We start from the raw sequence: 18,839 nt of genomic DNA, 5'->3' as shown, positions 1-18,839 counted from the left end.
CCCTAAAACAGAAGATTCATGCTGACGTGCTCCACACTTCTCTAGTCCTCCGTGTTGCCCAAGCTGTCTCCACCTTCCAGTTCTCATGCTGTTTACATCTGTCTGGCTATGGGCATAGTTACGTGCACCACTCCAGCCAATGGCTTCACCGGTGACGTGCTGCTTGTGGCCACATCACCGCTAAAGAAAGACATTTGCGAAGTGGTGCATGTGACTACGTCCATAGCCAGCCAGATGTCAATAGTGTCAAGATCGAAAGATAGATACAGCATGGGTAGCGCAGAGGACTGTAGTGTCATGAAGCAGGTAAGGCTACTTTCACACTGGCGTTTTGGTTTCCGTTTCCGAGATCCGTTCAGGGCTCTCAAGCGGTCCAAAACGGATCCATTTTGCCCTTAATGCATTCGGAATGGAAAAGGATCCGCTCAGAATGCATCAGTTTGCCTCCGTTCCGCCTTTATTCCGATTTGGAGGCAGCCACCAAAACGCTGCTTGCAGCGTTTTGTTGTCCGTCTGACAAAACTGAGCCAAACAGATCCGTCCTGGCACACAATGTAAGTCAAAGGGGACGATCCGTTTTCATTGACACAATCTGGCACAATAGAAAACGGATCCGTCCCCCATTGACTTTCAGTGGAGTTCAAGAAGGATCCGTTTTGTTATGTTAAAGATAATACAAACGGATCCGTTCTGATGCATGCGGTTGTATTATCTGAACGGAGGCGTTTGTGCAGATCCATGACGGATCCACACCAAACGCGAGTGTGAAAGTAGCCTAAGTATGAATCAGGGGGCATGCTGTGGGCACTTGATAAAAAAAAAAAGTAATAATTTTTACCGGAAAACCCCTTTAATGACTAGAAAAGTTACGGTAAGTGCATTTTGGTATGTGCTTTATTTTTTTTGGTCTTTTTGTTAGGTTATCTAAATCATTTTTGCACTTTTTTCCATGAATCTCTGTACTATTTTAAATGAAATGTGTGATCTGAAAATGACCTAATCACCTTTTTATGTTAAACATATTTTGTAGAATTTCTGGGTGATTTTTATTTATTTATTTTAAATTTATATTGTTAAAAATTTAAAAATCGCCCTATTTCTGCACTGGCCACTAGATCTAAAATATTTTAGCTGCATGGGCCATAGACATAATAGACTGGAGGAGACTGAATTTTCTAGGGCATGTTCTGTGACCTGTGTAGAGGTCCGGCGGGAATAGTCAGGGTGCATTCACACGACTGTCCTTGTTATATCATTTTTTTGTGGACCTATTTTAACAATACTTATTTTTCAGGGGTGAATTGGGAACTTAAAGTGGCCCTGGAAAAAATACTAAAAGTGGCCCCGGTTTGTAGTCTGAGGAAGGTAGGGCCAGCAATATCCTATTGCGGCGCATTATACCACCCCAACAGAGCCAAATACCACAGTCCATCACAAAATATTGCCAGCATCACAAAATACACTGCTCAAAAAAATAAAGGGAACACTTAAACATCACAATGTAACTCCAAGTCAATCACACTTCTGTGAAATCAAACTGTCCACTTAGGAAGCAACACTGAGTGACAATCAATTTCACATGCTGTTGTGCAAATGGGATAGACAACAGGTGTAAATTATAGGCAATTAGCAAGACACCCCCATTAAAGGAGTGGTTCTGCAGGTGGTGACCACAGATCACTTCTCAGTTCCTATGATTCCTGGCTGATGTTTTGGTCACTTTTGAATGCTGGCGGTGCTTTCACTCTAGTGGTAGCATGAGACGGATTCTACAACCCACACAAGTGGCTCAGGTAGTGCAGCTTATCCAGGATGGCACATCAATGCGAGCTGTGGCAAGAAGGTTTGCGGTGTCTGTCAGCGTAGTGTCCAGAGCATGGAGGCGCTACCAGGAGACAGGCCAGTACATCAGGAGATGTCGAGGAGGCCGTAGGAGGGCAACAAACCAGCAGCAGGACCGCTACCTCCGCCTTTGTGCAAGGAGGAACAGGAGGAGCACTGCCAGAGCCCTGCAAAATGACCTCCAGCAGGCCACAAATGTGCATGTGTCGGCTCAAACAGACTCCATGAGGGTGATATGAGGGCCCGACGTCCACAGGTGGGGGTTGTGCTTACAGCCCAACACCGTGCAGGACGTTTGGCATTTGCCAGAGAACACCAAGATTGGCAAATTCGCCACTGGCGCCCTGTGCTCTTCACAGATGAAAGCAGGTTCACACTGAGCACATGTGACAGAGTCTTGAGACGCCGTGGAGCACGTTCTGCTCCCTGCAACATCCAATGCCAAACCGGTCATGCTGGAGGGTCAGTAATGGTGTGGGGTGGCATTTTTTTGGAGGGCCGCACAGCCCTCCATATGCTCGCCAGAGGTAGCCTGACTGCCATTAGGTACCAAGATGAGCTCATCAGACCCCTTGTGAGACCATATGCTGGTGCGGTTGGCCCTGGGTTCCTCCTAATGCAAGACAATGGTAGACCTCATGTGGCTGGAGTGTGTCAGCAGTTCCTGCAAGACGAAGGAATTGATGCTATGGACTGGCCCGCCCGTTCCCCAGACCTGAATCCAATTGAGCACATCTGGGACATCATGTCTCGCTCTATCCACCAATGTCACATTGCACCACAGACTGTCCAGGAGTTGGCAGATGCTTTAGTCCAGGTCTGGGAGGAGATCCCTCAGGAGACCGTCCGCCACCTCATCAGGAGCATGCACAGGCGTTGTAGGGAGGTCATACAGGCACGTGGAGGCCACACACACTACTGAGCCTCATTTTGACTTGTTTTAAGGACATTACATCAAAGTTGGATCAGCCTGTAGTGTGTTTTTTCCACTTTAATTTTGAGTGTGACTCCAAATCCAGACCTCCATGGGTTGAAAAATTAGATTTCCATTTTTTTATTTTTGTGTGATTTTGTTGTCAGCACATTCAACTATGTAAAGACCAAAGTATTTCAGAAGAATATTTAAGTGACTCAGATCTAGGATGTGTTATTTTTGTGTTCCCTTTATTTTTTTGAGCAGTGTATTTTGGATTATTAGGGGGGGAAATGACAAAAATTTACATTTTCTAAAATGGTTGTAGTACAAGCCCTTTCTCCATGTATTTATGTATTGTATTGCATTGGTTTACTATTCAAAGTAACACTCAATCTTTTCCATTTAAGGTATTTCTATTTCTACAATTCTGGCCTTCAAAATCAAAGAGTGATGTATGTTCAAGATAATCTAGATGCCGAACCCCGGATTTTTCTGGACCCTAATACATTTTCTGAAGATGGCACTGTTGCATTGCGAGGTTAGACAACTTTGATATTGCAAGAAAAATGCTTTACAGCGTACCTAACCTTTCAACAAACTTTGCATTGATCAATACTGCAGTGTGTGTATGTGAGGAATAGCACTATTTCTGGCCATTATATCACTTGTATCTGGCATTTTTAGCAGTTTTCTACTTTGCAGGCTGTGTCTCTAGTTTGCCGTTTTTGTACATCTGGTGGGTGGAGACTAGCTCTCATCCACTACACACAGTAAACAGAGTAATCTGTTACCCTAACACACACATTCAGAAGCAGCCCCAAGATCATGGAGAACATTAGAGAGGTTTTGACCTTCATGGATGTGGATTTAGCACTTAGTCTGAGAGAAACTACCGTATTTTTTGATTTATAAGATGCACTTTTCCCCGGCGCCAACAGCACTTACAGGAGGGTGTCCCCACCCTCAGGACAGGAAACGGCGCAGGAGCACATGATTTAAAAGGCCTCCTCCCCTTACCTATTCAGTTGTTGTTTTCTGTCCTCAGGATGCGTGGGAGCTTCTCCTGCAGTGACAGGAATGTATTTTTCTTTCGCCCAGCCTTGCTTCTTCCCCACATTAGGTGGGAGGTCTGGTGCAGGGAACAGGTACCCCGGGGACGCGCTGCCACCCTTACCCCGGGGACGCGCTGCCTCCCTTACCCCGGGGACGCGCTGCCTCCCTTACCCCGGGGACGCGCTGCCTCCCTTACCCCGGGGACGCGCTGCCTCCCTTACCCCGGGGACGCGCTGCCTCCCTTACCCCTTCCTCGGAGTAAGCCCTGCAGGCATCCCCGGGCTCGCTATATTCCCAGGTAAGGGGAAATCGCTCGGGATCCTGACCCGTGACGTCACCAGGCGAAATTCTCCTTGGACAAGAGAATCTCGCATTAATGCGGCGGCTTCTGATAAGAGCGCGACTGCTGAATCATTCAAATGCAATAGGCCGGCTGAACAAGTGTGCGCTCACCGCCTGCAGTCATGCTTGCCCCCGTGGATACTGACGCCGCAAGAAAGCCTGGAGATCCCGCTGCCTCTGCCCTCAGCTCAGTAAACCTCCTCCCCTGGCGGAGTTATTTTTTCTATCTTTTCTAGGTCTTTTAGTATGCACAGCTCCTTGGGTATTATTGGTGGCAGTGAAATTCCACCCTGGTGAATGTGGTGGCCTTTTAAATATTCATGGACCTATAGCCCTTTTTTTATTTAAATCTTAGGGCACTGAGACCATGGCACCTAAACCAGCTAGTGGAGATTCAAGACACAGAAAGTGCGCCATCTGCAGGAAGTTATTTTCCTCTAAATCTAAAAAAAAGCCTTATGTCAGAAGTGGACCGAAAAAGTGGTTACAGAGGGAGTCGTCTTCCTTCCTTGATTCCATGAGAGCTATTATTAAGGAGGAAGTTAATGCGGCAGCGGACTTAAGAATTGCACCACAATCCCCACGTCCATCCACGTCTCATAAATCCCATACTTCTGAGGTGGCATTTGATCTGGATGAGGGGGAATTATTATCTGATCCGGACTCTGCTTCCTCAGATGATGGCTCGGGTAGACCTTTGTTTCTCCCAGAAGAAACAGTCTGTCTTCTAAAGACATTTGGTTCCACCATGGATATTCAAGATGTAAAGGAAGCCCACTCCATTCAGGATCAGATGTTCCAGGGTCTGGGAGAAAGAAGAACGGTCTTCCCCATCCATAATAACATTAAGTCTCCGATATCCAAAGAGTGGAGAGATCCTGAAAGGAGAACGGCTGTAACAAACTCCTTTAAAAGAAAATATCCTTTTGCAGAGACTGAGTTTAATCTGTGGGACGAGACGCCAAAGGTTGATGCCCCAGTTGCCCGCATTTCTAAAAAAATCTCTCTCCTGTTTGACGATATGGGGCTCTTACGAGAGCCCATGGACAAGAAATCGGAGAGTTTATTAATAAAAGCCTGGGAGACAAATACGGCTCTGCTGCGCCCTAGTATAGCTTCTACCTGTACAGCCAGAACACTGTCTGTCTGGCTTAATCAGTTTGAGGACCACTTAGCTGCGGGTACCCCAAGAGAAGAAATCTTGGCCTCCTTGCCTATGTTAAAAAAAAAAGCTTTAAATTTTTTAGCCGACTTGTCTGCTGACTTAGTCAAATTTTCCGCCAGGTCAGCCGCTCTGTCTAAGGCGGCTTGTAGAGCGATCTGGCTTCGGTCATGGTCAGGTGACGTGAGCTCAAAAAGCCGCCTGTGCTCAATTCCCTGTGAGGGAGATGGCTTGTTTGGCTCAGGGTTAGATGATATCCTAGAAAAGGCCTCTGACAAGAAAAAAGGATACCCCTTGGAAAGCCGTTATTTTCATCAGAGGCGATCCTTTCAGAACCAGAAAAGAACAAGACTGGATCAAAAGAAGAAAGAAGGATCAAGGAAGTGGCAGCCTTCTAGGGTCAGAGGAAGAGGATTCTTATTTAATCTTGAGAGCTCCTGCCGTCCCATCCAATGACAACAGAGGACAGGTAGGAGGCAGGTTAACAGGCTTCACTTCAGCCTGGGAACAAATAGGAGCCTCCCCGTGGGTATTAACTACCCTAAAAGAAGGTTTAAGACTGGAGTTTTTATCCCCTCCTCCAGATCGATTTATGATGAACAAAAAACTGTCTCAAAAACAAAGACAGTCATGTATGAATCAGAAATCTCTTCCCTGGTAGAAAAAGAGAGTTCTCCTTTCAGTTCCAGAAGATCAGTGCGGCAAGGGTTTCTATTCTCAGATATTTCTAGTACAAAAGCCAAACGGATCCTTCAGTTTAATAATAAATTTAAAATCCCTGAACAAATCCATCCTCTACAAGAAGTTCAAGATGGAGACTAAAAAATCAACCATCAACTTGCTCCCTCAAAATTGTTACATGGTAATGATGGATCTCCAGGATGCTTACTATCATGTTCCAATATATCTACTTCATCAGAAATATTTTAGGATCGCTGTTTTCATAGGAGAACATCTAAGCCATTTCCAGTTCAGAGCTCTTCCATTCGGTCTCTCCTCAGCCCCAAGGACAGTGCTTCTCCTGTCTAACATAGTGTCCCTGCAGCCGCCCCCCTCATACATATTCATGCATCCTGCACAGCCTCCACTCCTCCTTCGATCTGCCCCCTCATACATATTCATCCTCTTGCCTCATATTCCTCCCCCATATGTACGCCCATAAACTTCTCCTTGCTCTATCTCTGGCATCTGTCATGTGCTCAGTGTTTGCAGAGCTTAGAGACAATCTGACACACTGTAAGGGACACGCTCCCACATGCATCCATAAACATACCTGACATAATCACACTGTAAGGGGCACGCTCCCATATGCATCTATAAACATACCTGACACCATCACACTGTAAGGGGCACGTTCCCACATGCATCCATAAACATACCTGACACCGTCGCACTGTAAGGCCTCTTTCACACTGACGTTGCGGGAAAATGTGCTTTGCGGGAACACCCGCGATTTTTCCGCGCGAGTGCAAAACATTGTAATGCATTTTGCACTCACGTGAGAAAAATCGCGCATGTTTGGTACCCAAACTTCACAAAAGTTCGGGCTTGGGATCGGTGTTCTGTAGATTGTATTATTTTCCCTCATAACATGGTTATAAGGGAAAATAATAGCATTCTGAATACAGAATGCATAGTATAACAGCGCTGGAGGGGTTAAAAAAATAATAATAATAATTTAACTCGCCTTAGTCCACTTGATCGCGTAGCCGGCATCTCCTTCTGTCTCCTTTGTTGAACAGGACCTGTGGTGAGCATTAAAGGGACACTGACAGGCCTAATAAGCATATTTAGGTATATATATGACAGTACAGGTCTTATAAAGTGTATTAGAATCATCTAAGTATCAGGCCTGTCCACCTTATAACTATAGTAATGTGAAGTTTTATAACCTGCTTGAATCGTCTTCAATCTGCCCAAGGGGCGGCGTTTCATCTCCACATGCGCCCAGCCAGCCTCACCCCAACTGCCGTTTTGAAGCGCCGGCCAGCTCATCAATATTCACTTCGCTGGGCGGCTACTCTGAAGCGCTGCTCTGAACTGTGCCCGGCGCATGCGCATAAAGCAGAGGCTGCATCGGCCTCTGAGATGTGATCCCGGCCAGTGAGGGTGCCGGGCGCATGCGCTGAAGATGAGCCGGAGGCCGATGCCCATAGGATTGTATTGGGCATGCACCGGATCTTGTGAATATTGATGAGCTGGGCGGCGCTTCAAAACGGCAGTTGGGGTGAGGCTGGCTGGGCGCAAGTGGAGATGAAACGCCGCCCCTTGGGCAGATTGAAGACGATTCAAGCAGGTTATAAAATTTCATTTTACTGTATTTATAAGGTGGACAGGGGGGATACTTAGATGATTCTAATACACTTTATAAGACCTGCACTGTATGTGTATATATATATATATATATATATATATATATATATATATATATATATATATATATATATATATATATATATATATATTTTTATACACCTAAATATGCTTATTGGGCCTGTCAGTGTCCCTTTAATTACAGGAACAGGACCTTTGATGACGTCACTCCGGTCATCACATGATCCATCACCATGGTAAAAGATCATGTGACGTACCATGTGATGACCGGAGTGACGTCATCAAAGGTCCTGTAACTGTAATTAATGCTCACCACAGGTCCTATTCAACAAAGGAGACAGAAGGAGATGCCGGGCTACGCGATCAAGTGGACTAAGGTGAGTTAAAAAAAATTGTATTTATTTTTTTTAACCCCTCCAGCGCTGTTTTACTCCGCATTCTGTATTCAGAATGCTATTATTTCTCGTACTTTTTTCCATTGATTTTTCCCTTATAACCATGTTATAAGGGAAAATAATAATGATCGGGTCTCCATCCCGATCATCTCCTAGCAACCGTGCGTGAAAATCGCACCGCATCCGCACTTGCTTGCGGATGCTTGCGATTTTCACGCAACCCCATTCACTTCTATGGGGGGCCTGCGTTGCAAAAAAAATTCAGAATATAGAGCATGCTGCAATTTTTCACGTAACGCATAAGTGATGCGGGAAAATCACCGCTCATGTGAACAGCCCCATAGAAATGAATGGGTTAGTATTCAGTGCGGGTGCAATGCGTTCACCGCACGCATCGCATCCGCACGGAATACTCGCCCGTGTGAAAGGGGCCTAAGGGGCACGCTCCCACATGCATCTATAAACATACCTGACACCGTCACACTGTAAGGGGCACGCTCCCACATGCATCCATAAACATTCCTGACACCGTCACACTGTAAGGGGCACGCTCCCACATGCATCCATAAACATACCTGACACCGTCACACTGTAAGGGGCACGCTCCCACATGCATCCATAAACATACCTGACACCGTCACACTGTAAGGGGCACGCTCCCACATGCATCTATAAACATACCTGACACCGTCACACTGTAAGGGGCACGCTCCCACATGCATCCATAAACATACCTGACACCGTCACACTGTAAGGGGCACGCTCCAACATGCATCTATAAACATACCTGACACCGTCACACTGTAAGGGGCACGCTCCCACATGCATCCATAAACATACCTGACACCGTCACACTGTAAGGGGCACGCTCCCACATGCAGCTATAAACATACCTGACACTGTCACACTGTATGGGGCACGCTCCTCTATATATATTTCAAGGTATATTTCAAGGTTATTTATTTCAAGGTAAACCTTATATACTGACCTGGCAATCAGTTGAAACCGATGTATAACCACAGGAAAGTGAAATGCACACACTGCAACTCCAAAAGGAGAATGTGCAAAAAAGATTCATTCCAAAACACAAGTACAGGGATAAAAAATATATTTTAAACTAGACAAAAGCAGCCTCATTACATAAATAGGATTCTCCGTTTATTTCAAATCAACAAAAAAAAAGCAGACTGATTACACTATTACCTTTTTCTTTCAACTGAGCCATTGTTTTTATTATCTTTTTTTTTTTTTTTACACAATCAACATGCCATTGTCTAAATGCTATATATGCAATTGGCATGGCCATGTCATCCTGTGGTGAAAGGAATTCCTCCTTTCTAAAGCCTTCTGCCCCATTAGCTAGTAATTCTGATGGGAGGCGTTTTCTATGCTAACAAGCATAGTAATCCTCCTCCATTCATTGTAATGCTGAAGGTCAGGTGATGTCACCTACTGGGGGCGGGGCTTAGCGCGATGACGGCTGGACAAGTTACCGCCCCTCCAACCTCTCTGCATAATTATCTAGACTGCCAGTGACGTCACCGGGCTCCCTGAGCAGAGGAGGCTTTGCTCGCCTGCCAGGCTATATATGCAATTGGCATGGCCATGTCATCCTGTGGTGAAAGGAATTCCTCCTTTCTAAAGCCTTCTGCCCCATTAGCTAGTAATTCTGATGGGAGGCGTTTTCTATGCTAACAAGCATAGTAATCCTCCTCCATTCATTGTAATGCTGAAGGTCAGGTGATGTCACCTACTGGGGGCGGGGCTTAGCGCGATGACGGCTGGACAAGTTACCGCCCCTCCAACCTCTCTGCATAATTATCTAGACTGCCAGTGACTTCACCGGGCTCCCTGAGCAGAGGAGGCTTTGCTCGCCTGCCAGGGACCCGGGACGTCACTGAAGATAAGAAAATACTCACTTCTGGCCATGAATTGAAAGGAGGAAAACAGGGCTTCAGCAATATGTTCTAAAGGTACCACATGCATGTTTGTAATGTTTATTAGATTACTAATAGACAAATGTCCCCAATCCCGGGGAACCCCTTTAACTGCGGTCCATGTCAAAGGAGAAGACAATATAGTAGCCGACTTTCTCAGCCACAAAACTTTGAAGGAAGGAAAATGGTCCCTAAATTCTCAAATATTCCAGATGATCTGCGAAAAATGGGGCATACCAGACCTAGATCTATTCGCCACAAGGGTCAACACACAGACCAGGAGATTTTGCTCCCTCTCCCGTCAGGATCAGCCTTTATGGATAGGTGCTCTCTCCCAGCCATGGCCGAAGACGCTACTTTATGCATTCCATCCCTTCGGTTTGATTCCAAGAACTCTGATGAAGGTAGAGGAGGAAGAGGCTCAAGTAGTTTTCATTGCTCCATTTTGGCCAAGAAGGTCTTGGTTCACCCTGCTGCTCCGGCTGTCTGCGGGAATATTCTCGCCCTTGCCTTAGATCCCGGATCTTCTCCATCAAGGTCTGGTATTTCATCCAAAGATAAGCAAGCTCAACCTGACGGCCTGGCGACTGAACACCTCGCCTTGAAGAAGAAAGGGTTGTCGGATGATGTCATTACCACTTTAATGTTGATTCGCAAGCCTATAACATGCAAAATCTATTTAAGAACCTGGAACGCTTTTTTTTATCCTTCTCAAATAATAGCCTTTATCCAGACCTACCTCAGATTCTTGGTTTCTTACAGGCAGGATTGGATAAAGGTCTTTATGCCTGCTACACTCAAAATACAGATATCAGCTTTAAGTGCTTTTCTAGATAGAAAGTTGGCAGACTCGCCTCTTATTAAACGTTTCCTAAAGGGGGCTACGAGAAGGTTGCCTACTATCCGTTCAGTCATTCCACCCTGGGACCTAAACTTGGTCCTCTCAGCCTTGATGGAACCTCCATTTGAACCAGTGGATCAGATTCATTTGAAACTACTCACCTACAAAACAGTTTTTCTAGTAGCAATAACAACTGCAAGAAGGATTGGAGAAATCCAGGCATTTTCCTGCAAGCCTTCATACCTTTTGGTCCTGGACGATTGTATAATTCTCAGACATTGTCCTTCCTTCCCAAGGTTGTTTCCAGGTTTCATTGTGAACAGTAAGTATCATTGCCTTCCTTTTGTCCATTTCCAACTACTGAAAGAGATACAACCTGGATGTTAGAAGAACCGTGTTATCTTACCTGGATGCCGCAAATACAGAGTGGGCCATTTATATGGATACACCTTAATAAAATGGGAATGGTTGGTGATATTAACTTCCTGTTTGTGGCACATTAGTATATCTGAGGGGGGGGAACTTTTCAAGATGGGTGGTGACCATGGCGGCCATTTTGAAGTCGGCCATTTTGAATCCAACTTTTGTTTTTTCAATAGGAAGAGGGTCATGTGACACATCAAACTTATTGGGAATTTCACAAGCAAAACAATGGTGTGCTTGGTTTTAACTTAACTTTATTCTTTCATTAGTTATTTACAAGTTTCTGACCACTTATAAAATGTGTGCAGTGTGCTGCCCATTGTGTTGGATTGTCAATGCAACCCTCTTCTCCCACTCTTCACACACTGATAGCAACACCGCAGGAGAAATGCTAGCACAGGCTTCCAGTATCCGTAGTTTCAGGTGCTGCACATCTCGTATCTTCACAGCATAGACAATTGCCTTCAGATGACCCTAAAGATAAAAGTCTAAGGGGGTCACTGGATATGTGAAATTGCTACATGATGATGTGTTTCCCTCTTTATGCACTGAAGTTGGCACGTTCCCTGAGTTTTTCCAGCAAGATGGTGCACCCACCACCACATTATGGGTGTCAGGTCCGAGCATTCCTAGATGAACAGTTTCCTGGAAAGTCGATTAGTCGTCGTGGGCCAGTTGAATGGCCCCCAAGGTCTCCCGATCTGACCCCCTTAGACTTTTATCTTTGGGGTCATCTGAAGGTAATTGTCTATGCTGTGAAGATACGAGATGTGCAGCACCTGAAACTACGGATACTGGAAGCTTGTGCTAGTATTTCTCCTGCGTTGTTGCTATCAGTGTGTGAAGAGTGGGAGAAGAGGGTTGCATTGACAATCCAACACAATGGGCAGCACATTGAACACATTTTATAAGTGGTCAGAAACCTGTAAATAACTCATGAAAGAATAAAGTTACGTTAAAACCAAGCACACCATTGTTTTTCTTGTGAAATTCCCAATAAGTTTTGATGTGTCACATGACCCTCTTCCTATTGAAAAAACAAAAGTTGGATTCAAAATGTCTGACTTCAAAATGGCCGCCATGGTCACCACCCATCTTGAAAAGTTTCCCCCCTCATATGTATTAATGTGCCACAAACAGGAAGTTAATATCACCAACCATTCCCATTTTATTAAGGTGTATCCATATAAATGGCCCACCCTGTAGTTTCAGACAATCGGATCCGCTCTTCCTCCAATACCAAGGTCCTAACAAGGGAAAGGCGGCCAGCAAGTCATCCATAGCAAGATGGATCAGGGATGTTATTTCCTTAGCCTATGTCCAGAAGGATCTCCATCCCCCTGCCAGAATAAGAGCTTACTCAACTAGCGCTGTGTCATTCTCCTGGGCAGAGTCTGCTTCAGTTTCTCTTGACCAGATCTGTAGAGCAGCTACGTGGGCAAGCCCTTTGACTTTTTTCAATCATTACAAACTAGATATTCTTAAGAACCAAGACTTGTCTTTTGGTCGTAGAATCCTTTCTGCTGTTGTCCCTCCCTAGAGTTGATTACTCTGTTAATCCTCCTGTAAGTGCCATTGTGGAGGCGCTGGGGAAAAGGGTTAATTACTCTTACCAGTAATTGTTTTTTCCAATAGCCTCCACAACGGCACAGGGTTTTTCTCTCCCTTTTTTTTTCTATTTCCGTTTTTTGTCAAATGATGTAATTTGATGTTTAATAATTTTTTTGCTTATGCATCACTTCTATGTCCTCTCTTATTGACTGAATAGGTAAGGGGAGGAGGCCTTTTAAATCATGTGCTCCTGCATTGTTTCCTGTCCTGCGGGCAGGGACACTCTCCTGTAAGTGCCGTTGTGGGGGCTATTGGAGAAACCAATTACCGGTAAGAGTAATTAACCCTGCCCCCCCCCCCCCCTCCCAAAAGTGGGGGGAAGGAAATGGCCATGTGTCTTATAAAGCGAATACTAGTGACCGCTTCCATTATGGAAGCGCTCACTAGTATACATTAGGAGCGGGGAGTGAAGCATTGCGAGTGCTTCTGGTACTCGCCCTCCCTGGTCTGCACTCTCCTGACCCCGTACAGCATCAGGACATAGTGCTCGCACTATGACCTGATGCTGCACGCAATCAGGTGACCGTGCAGCGTGGGCCAGAGTAGACATGGGAGTGTGACTGCTGCCGGAGATGGAGAGGAGCCACGGCGCAGGAAAGGTAAGGAGTTTTATTTTATTTTATTCTGGTCTGATGGTTCTGGCAAGGAACTCTGATTGGGGGTCTGAGTGAGGGCTGATGCGGTCTGACATTGAAGGCTGATCTGAGGTCTGATGGGGGTCTGAAATAAAGGGCTGATGGGGGTCTGACTTTGAGGACTGATCTGAGGTCTCATGGGGGTCTGAAATAAAGGGCTGATCTGAGGTTTGATGGGGGTTTGAAATAAAGGGCTGATATGGGGGTGTGACATTGAGGGCTGATATGGGGGTGTGACATTGAGGGCTGATATGGGGGTGTGACATTGAGGGCTGATATGGGGGTGTGACATTGAGGGCTGATATGGGGGTGTGACATTGAGGGCTGATATGGGGGTGTGACATTGAGGGCTGATATGGGGGTGTGACATTGAGGGCTGATATGGGGGTGTGACATTGAGGGCTGATATGGGGGTGTGACATTGAGGGCTGATATGGGGGTGTGACATTGAGGGCTGATATGGGGGTGTGACATTGAGGGCTGATATGGGGGTGTGACATTGAGGGCTGATATGGGGGTGTGACATTGAGGGCTGATATGGGGGTGTGACATTGAGGGCTGATATGGGGGTGTGACATTGAGGGCTGATATGGGGGTGTGACATTGAGGGCTGATATGGGGGTGTGACATTGAGGGCTGATATGGGGGTGTGACATTGAGGGCTGATATGGGGGTGTGACATGGAGGTCTGATGAAAAATATTTTTTTCTTATTTTCCTCCTCTAAAACCTGGGATGCGTCTTATCAGGTGAATCTAATAACACGAAAAATACATTATGTATTCTCTCATGCTGTTCCTGTCTCTAAATTCCTGTTCACCCCTCCCCCCTTCCTTGTCAATAAACTTGTATTGACATGTAATTTGATCCTTCAGTGTGCTGGTCCATCCTGGGTGGTTTCAAGACAAATATCAAAGAAAAAAGCATTTACCAATGGGTAGGGGGGGGGATAAACAGCTGATAACAGGAGAACTATGCATTTCTCTCTGATAAGATTTATTACAAACTTTCTGTTAGTCATTGATATTATCGATTTATGCAAAGTTGTGTGAAAAGTTAGTGGACATTTAAAGTGTACATAAACTTACAACTAAATGTTATTAAAACTTATTCTAAATGTGCTGAAAACAATATTTGTAATATACTTAATAATTTTTATATTTTATAATTTTTTTACTTTTGCTAGCAACATAGTCACCTGAAGTTCGGGTATCTATTGCAATTCATACTCTTGTACACCGCTGTGTATGGGAGTACAGATTTCCCTGGGGCCACACTGAGCAATGTACAGACTGGAGCATTGTTTCTCTGTCCTGTACCAGGGCTGCTCTGCTAAAGCCTGGTATAAATGGGCTATGTCTTTTGCAGAGCTGACACAGGCAGGAGGAGCGATGTTCTGTGCTACTATGCAGTTCCCTTACTTAAATAGCGAAATGTAGGTGACAGATTCCCTTTTAAGTAAAAAAAAAATAAATGCCTTTCCCGCTTAGGCTACTTTCACACTTGCGTTCGGAGCGGATCCGTCTGGTGTCTTCACAGACGGATCCGCTCCTATAATGCAAACGATGGTATCCGTTCAAAAAGGATCCGTCTGCATTATATTTCACAAAAAAAAAATCGAAGTGTGAAAGTTAGTCAGACGTTCCGTCCAGACTTTGCATTGAAAGTCAATGGGGGACGGATCCATTTGAAAATTGCACCATATTGTGTCAACTTCAAACGGATCCGTCCCCATTGACTTACATTGCAAGTCTGGACGGATCCGTTTGCCTCCACACGGCCAGGCGGACACCCGAACGCTGAAAGCTGCGTTCGGGTGTCCGCCTGCTGAGCGGAACGGAGGCTGAACGCTGGCAGACTGATGCATTCTGAGCGGATCCGCATCCACTCAGAATGCATTGGGGCTGGACGGATGCGTTCGGGGCCGCTTGTGAGAGCCTTCAAACGGAGCTCACAAGCGGAACCCCGAACGCAAGTGTGAAAGTAGCCTTACAAACACTTTTTTATATGGAGAAAAAAGACTACATACAATTAGTATGACTGCGTCCACAACAACCCATACAGTAATAGGATCATTGGGGGAGATTTAACTGGTTTAAAGTAGAACTGGCATAGTTTCCCATAGCAACCAATGAAATCAGATTTCAACTGTCATTTTTCACAGAAAAGGAAAGGTGGAGTCTGATTAGTTGCTATGGGCAACTAAGCCAGTTCTACTTTACGCCAGTTTGATCAATTTCCCCCATTATTTTTTATTCGTATGATGAGTATAGTAAAAAAGAAAAGTACATGAAATGTATGAATGAATGGAAAAATGCCAACTTTTTTGTTCATTCCTCCTAGAAGCAGTAAAAAGTGATCATATCTACCCAATGGCCAATGACACCATTAAAAACTATAACTGACCCGAAAAAAATAAGCCCCCACACAGACAGAATGTTCTCTCTTTGGCAACACAAAAGCAAATAATTTTTAAGAAATTAAATTTTTTCGTGTAGAAGGAAAACATAAAAATTAGCGTACTTTTACTGAACCACCATAGAATAAACTCTATTATACCACATGGTGAACAACCTACAAATAAAACCCCAACACAATGGTGGAATTGTTGTGTTTTTGCACCGAATTTTTTTTTTATAAGTATTATGCAGTTCATTATCTGTACCCCCAAAATGGTACTATTAAAAAAAGTGTGATTAAGGCCTTGTTCACATCAGCGTTCAGCCTTTCCGTTCTCCTGCTCCGTTATAAGAGCAGGAGAACGGAAAGGACGGATTCGGCTCATAACTGAGCCGAGCGGAGCCTACGGACCCCTTAGACTATAATGGGGTCCGTTAGGTTTCCACTCAGAAGATGATTTTGGAGCGGAGACAAAAGTTGTGCATGCAGGATCATCTTCTGAGTGGAAACCTAACGGACCCCATTATAGTCTATGGGGTCCGTAGGCTCCGCTCGGCTCAGTTATGTGCCGAATCAGTCCTTTCCGTTCTCCTGCTCCTATAACTGAGCAGGAGAACGGAAAGGCTGAACGCTGATGTGAACATAGCCTTAATATACAATAACACTAACAAATCACATACAGAATAAAAAAAAGTAAATATCACTAACCTAAATATGGGGTAGGGATCTGGTCGATCATGCTATAACACATGGCTGTCTACCACGTTTTAACACATGACAGACACCCCAGGGTGTACAAGATAAAGGGCAAATCAGTACTTACATCCTACCTTGGATGAAGTGCCTGGTGGAATCCCAATTAATTGTTAGCACAGACCACAATTATTCCCATCAGCCCCTCCTCCAGTGTGCATCATGCATGTCTCTGAGATCACTCAGGAATGTGTTCTTATCAGCACAATGGAGGATGAGTACTATATTTACAAGGCACATCATTACACAGAATGGTAATAATAAAAGGGAACAGAAATAAAGGGACAGAACCAATCAATACTTAAAAAATACCCTTACAATGCAATTTTATAACCATATAGCAATGCTGGTGCAGCTGACATTTTTTATATACCTATGGCCAGCTATGACCTAATGGAGCATGGAGTTGGTTCAGCACCTGGGTGTTATTTTAATATAGAACAGAAGTAAACCTGGTTTTTCAGCTCTGCTCAAGGCCATTCAGAAGTACATTACACTATTATTTCTCACTATATGTAAATGGCATGGGCTTACAGTCTACATTTACACTGTTGAATAGTTATTGGACTGCAGTAGTTCATGGTCTACTAATTAAACATGTTACCTTTGTTCAGGCTATGCGTTTACCGAAGACGGGGAGTATTTTGCCTATGGGTTAAGTCACAGTGGCTCAGACTGGGTTACAATCAAGTTCATGAAAGTTAGCAATCAAGAAGAGCTCCCAGACGTTCTGGAAAGAGTAAAGTTCAGCTGCATGTCTTGGACCCATGATGGCATTGGGATGTTCTACAACTCTTATCCTAAACAAGAAGGCAAAAGTGATGGTGAGTTACGTTACGAGTGTGATTTTAAAAAGCACCTGTCATTACACAGCAAAAGCCACAATCTTCAGGCGGTTTGCTCTTTACTTGTATAGTTTGGGTCTTTTTTTACATCCATTAGGGTTGCCTCTTAAAGGGGTTGTCCAGGTTCAGAGCTGAACCCGGACATACCCATAACCCATAATTTCACCCAGGCAGCCCCCATGATGTTAGCATCAGAGCATGAAATGCTCCGATGCACTCCCTTGCCCTGCGCTAGGTCACGCAGGGCAAGGGCTCTTTTATTTACAATAACACACTTCCGCCCAGCAGTGTGTTCAGTGACGTCACCGGCTCTGATGGGCGGGCTTTATTGCTGCCCTAGCCATTTTACAGGCTAGGGGAAGCGCTGAAGCCCGCCCATCAGTGTCGCAGACGTCACCGGGCTCACTGCTGGGCGTAAGTTTTCGGCTGGCAGCCCCATGGAGAGCCCAGTTAGTCACCGGAACTCCAGAAAATGCCTTTGCCCTCCGCAATTTAGCGCACTGCAAAGGAGAGCGTCGGAGCATAAAAATGGATGTCTGAAAACCCCACTCACATGTATTTTAGTGTACATTGTTGCAGATTTTTGACACCAAATAGCATCTGCATCTATACATGGCTTAAACCGTAGACTTTTGTGTATGGACTACGTCTTTAAACATCTACGTTCACTTTCACGTTTGTGTCGGGTTATATAGCATGTTCTGCTTTTTTGTTCTGGGAAATGCTGGGCAACATGACAGAAACCCAACTGAACCAATTATAGTCCAATGGGAGCCTTTCACTTTAGATGTTTTCCTAGTTCTGCTCCTGTAATGTACAGTGCTGCCCATAATTATTCATACCCCTGACAAATTTTTACTTAGTTACTTTAATTCAACCAGCAAGTAATTTTTTTTACGGGAAATGACATAAGTGTCTCCCAAAAGATAATAAGACTATGTACAAGAGGCATTATTGTGGGGAAAAAAAACATTTCTCAGCTTTTATTTACACTTGAGCAAAAAATACAAGATGTTCCGCACTGTGGAAAATCTCAGAGGACGTGGTCGGAAGCCAAAAGTGACACCTGTGCTGGCCAGGAGGATAGTTAGAGAGGTGAAAAAGAATCCAAGGATGACCACCAAGGCCATCCTGGTGAATCTGGGCTCTGCTGGTGGCAATGTCTCAAGGCAGACAATCCAACGGACACTGCACACTGCTGGGTTCCACTTTTCCAGATAAGGCACACAAAAGCTCGCTTGGCCTTTGCAAAAGCTCATCTGGACAAAGAAGAAAACTTCTGGTCTTCTGTGTTATGGTCAGATGAAACAAAAATTGAATTGTTTGGTCACAATGATGTTTCCTTCATTTG

The 18,839-nt window shown here is 44.8% G+C and overlaps 1 protein-coding gene across 1 annotated transcript in view; it reads left to right on the top strand.

Moving 5' to 3' along the window:
- The window catches only part of LOC120998230 (prolyl endopeptidase), a 138,858-nt gene that overhangs the window by 16,766 nt on the left and 103,253 nt on the right, over positions 1-18,839 (top strand). The window contains exons 4-5 of the mRNA XM_040428816.1: positions 3,166-3,296; positions 17,258-17,467. Of these exons, the coding sequence (XP_040284750.1) occupies positions 3,166-3,296; positions 17,258-17,467 (341 nt within the window). The remainder of the gene's footprint in view (positions 1-3,165; positions 3,297-17,257; positions 17,468-18,839) is intronic.

The sequence above is a fragment of the Bufo bufo genome, chromosome 4, assembly GCF_905171765.1.
Source record: "Bufo bufo chromosome 4, aBufBuf1.1, whole genome shotgun sequence".
Classification (NCBI taxonomy): domain Eukaryota; kingdom Metazoa; phylum Chordata; class Amphibia; order Anura; family Bufonidae; genus Bufo; species Bufo bufo.
The sequence above is the reverse complement of the archived record's forward strand: the minus strand, read 5'-3'. Positions and strand labels throughout refer to the sequence as shown.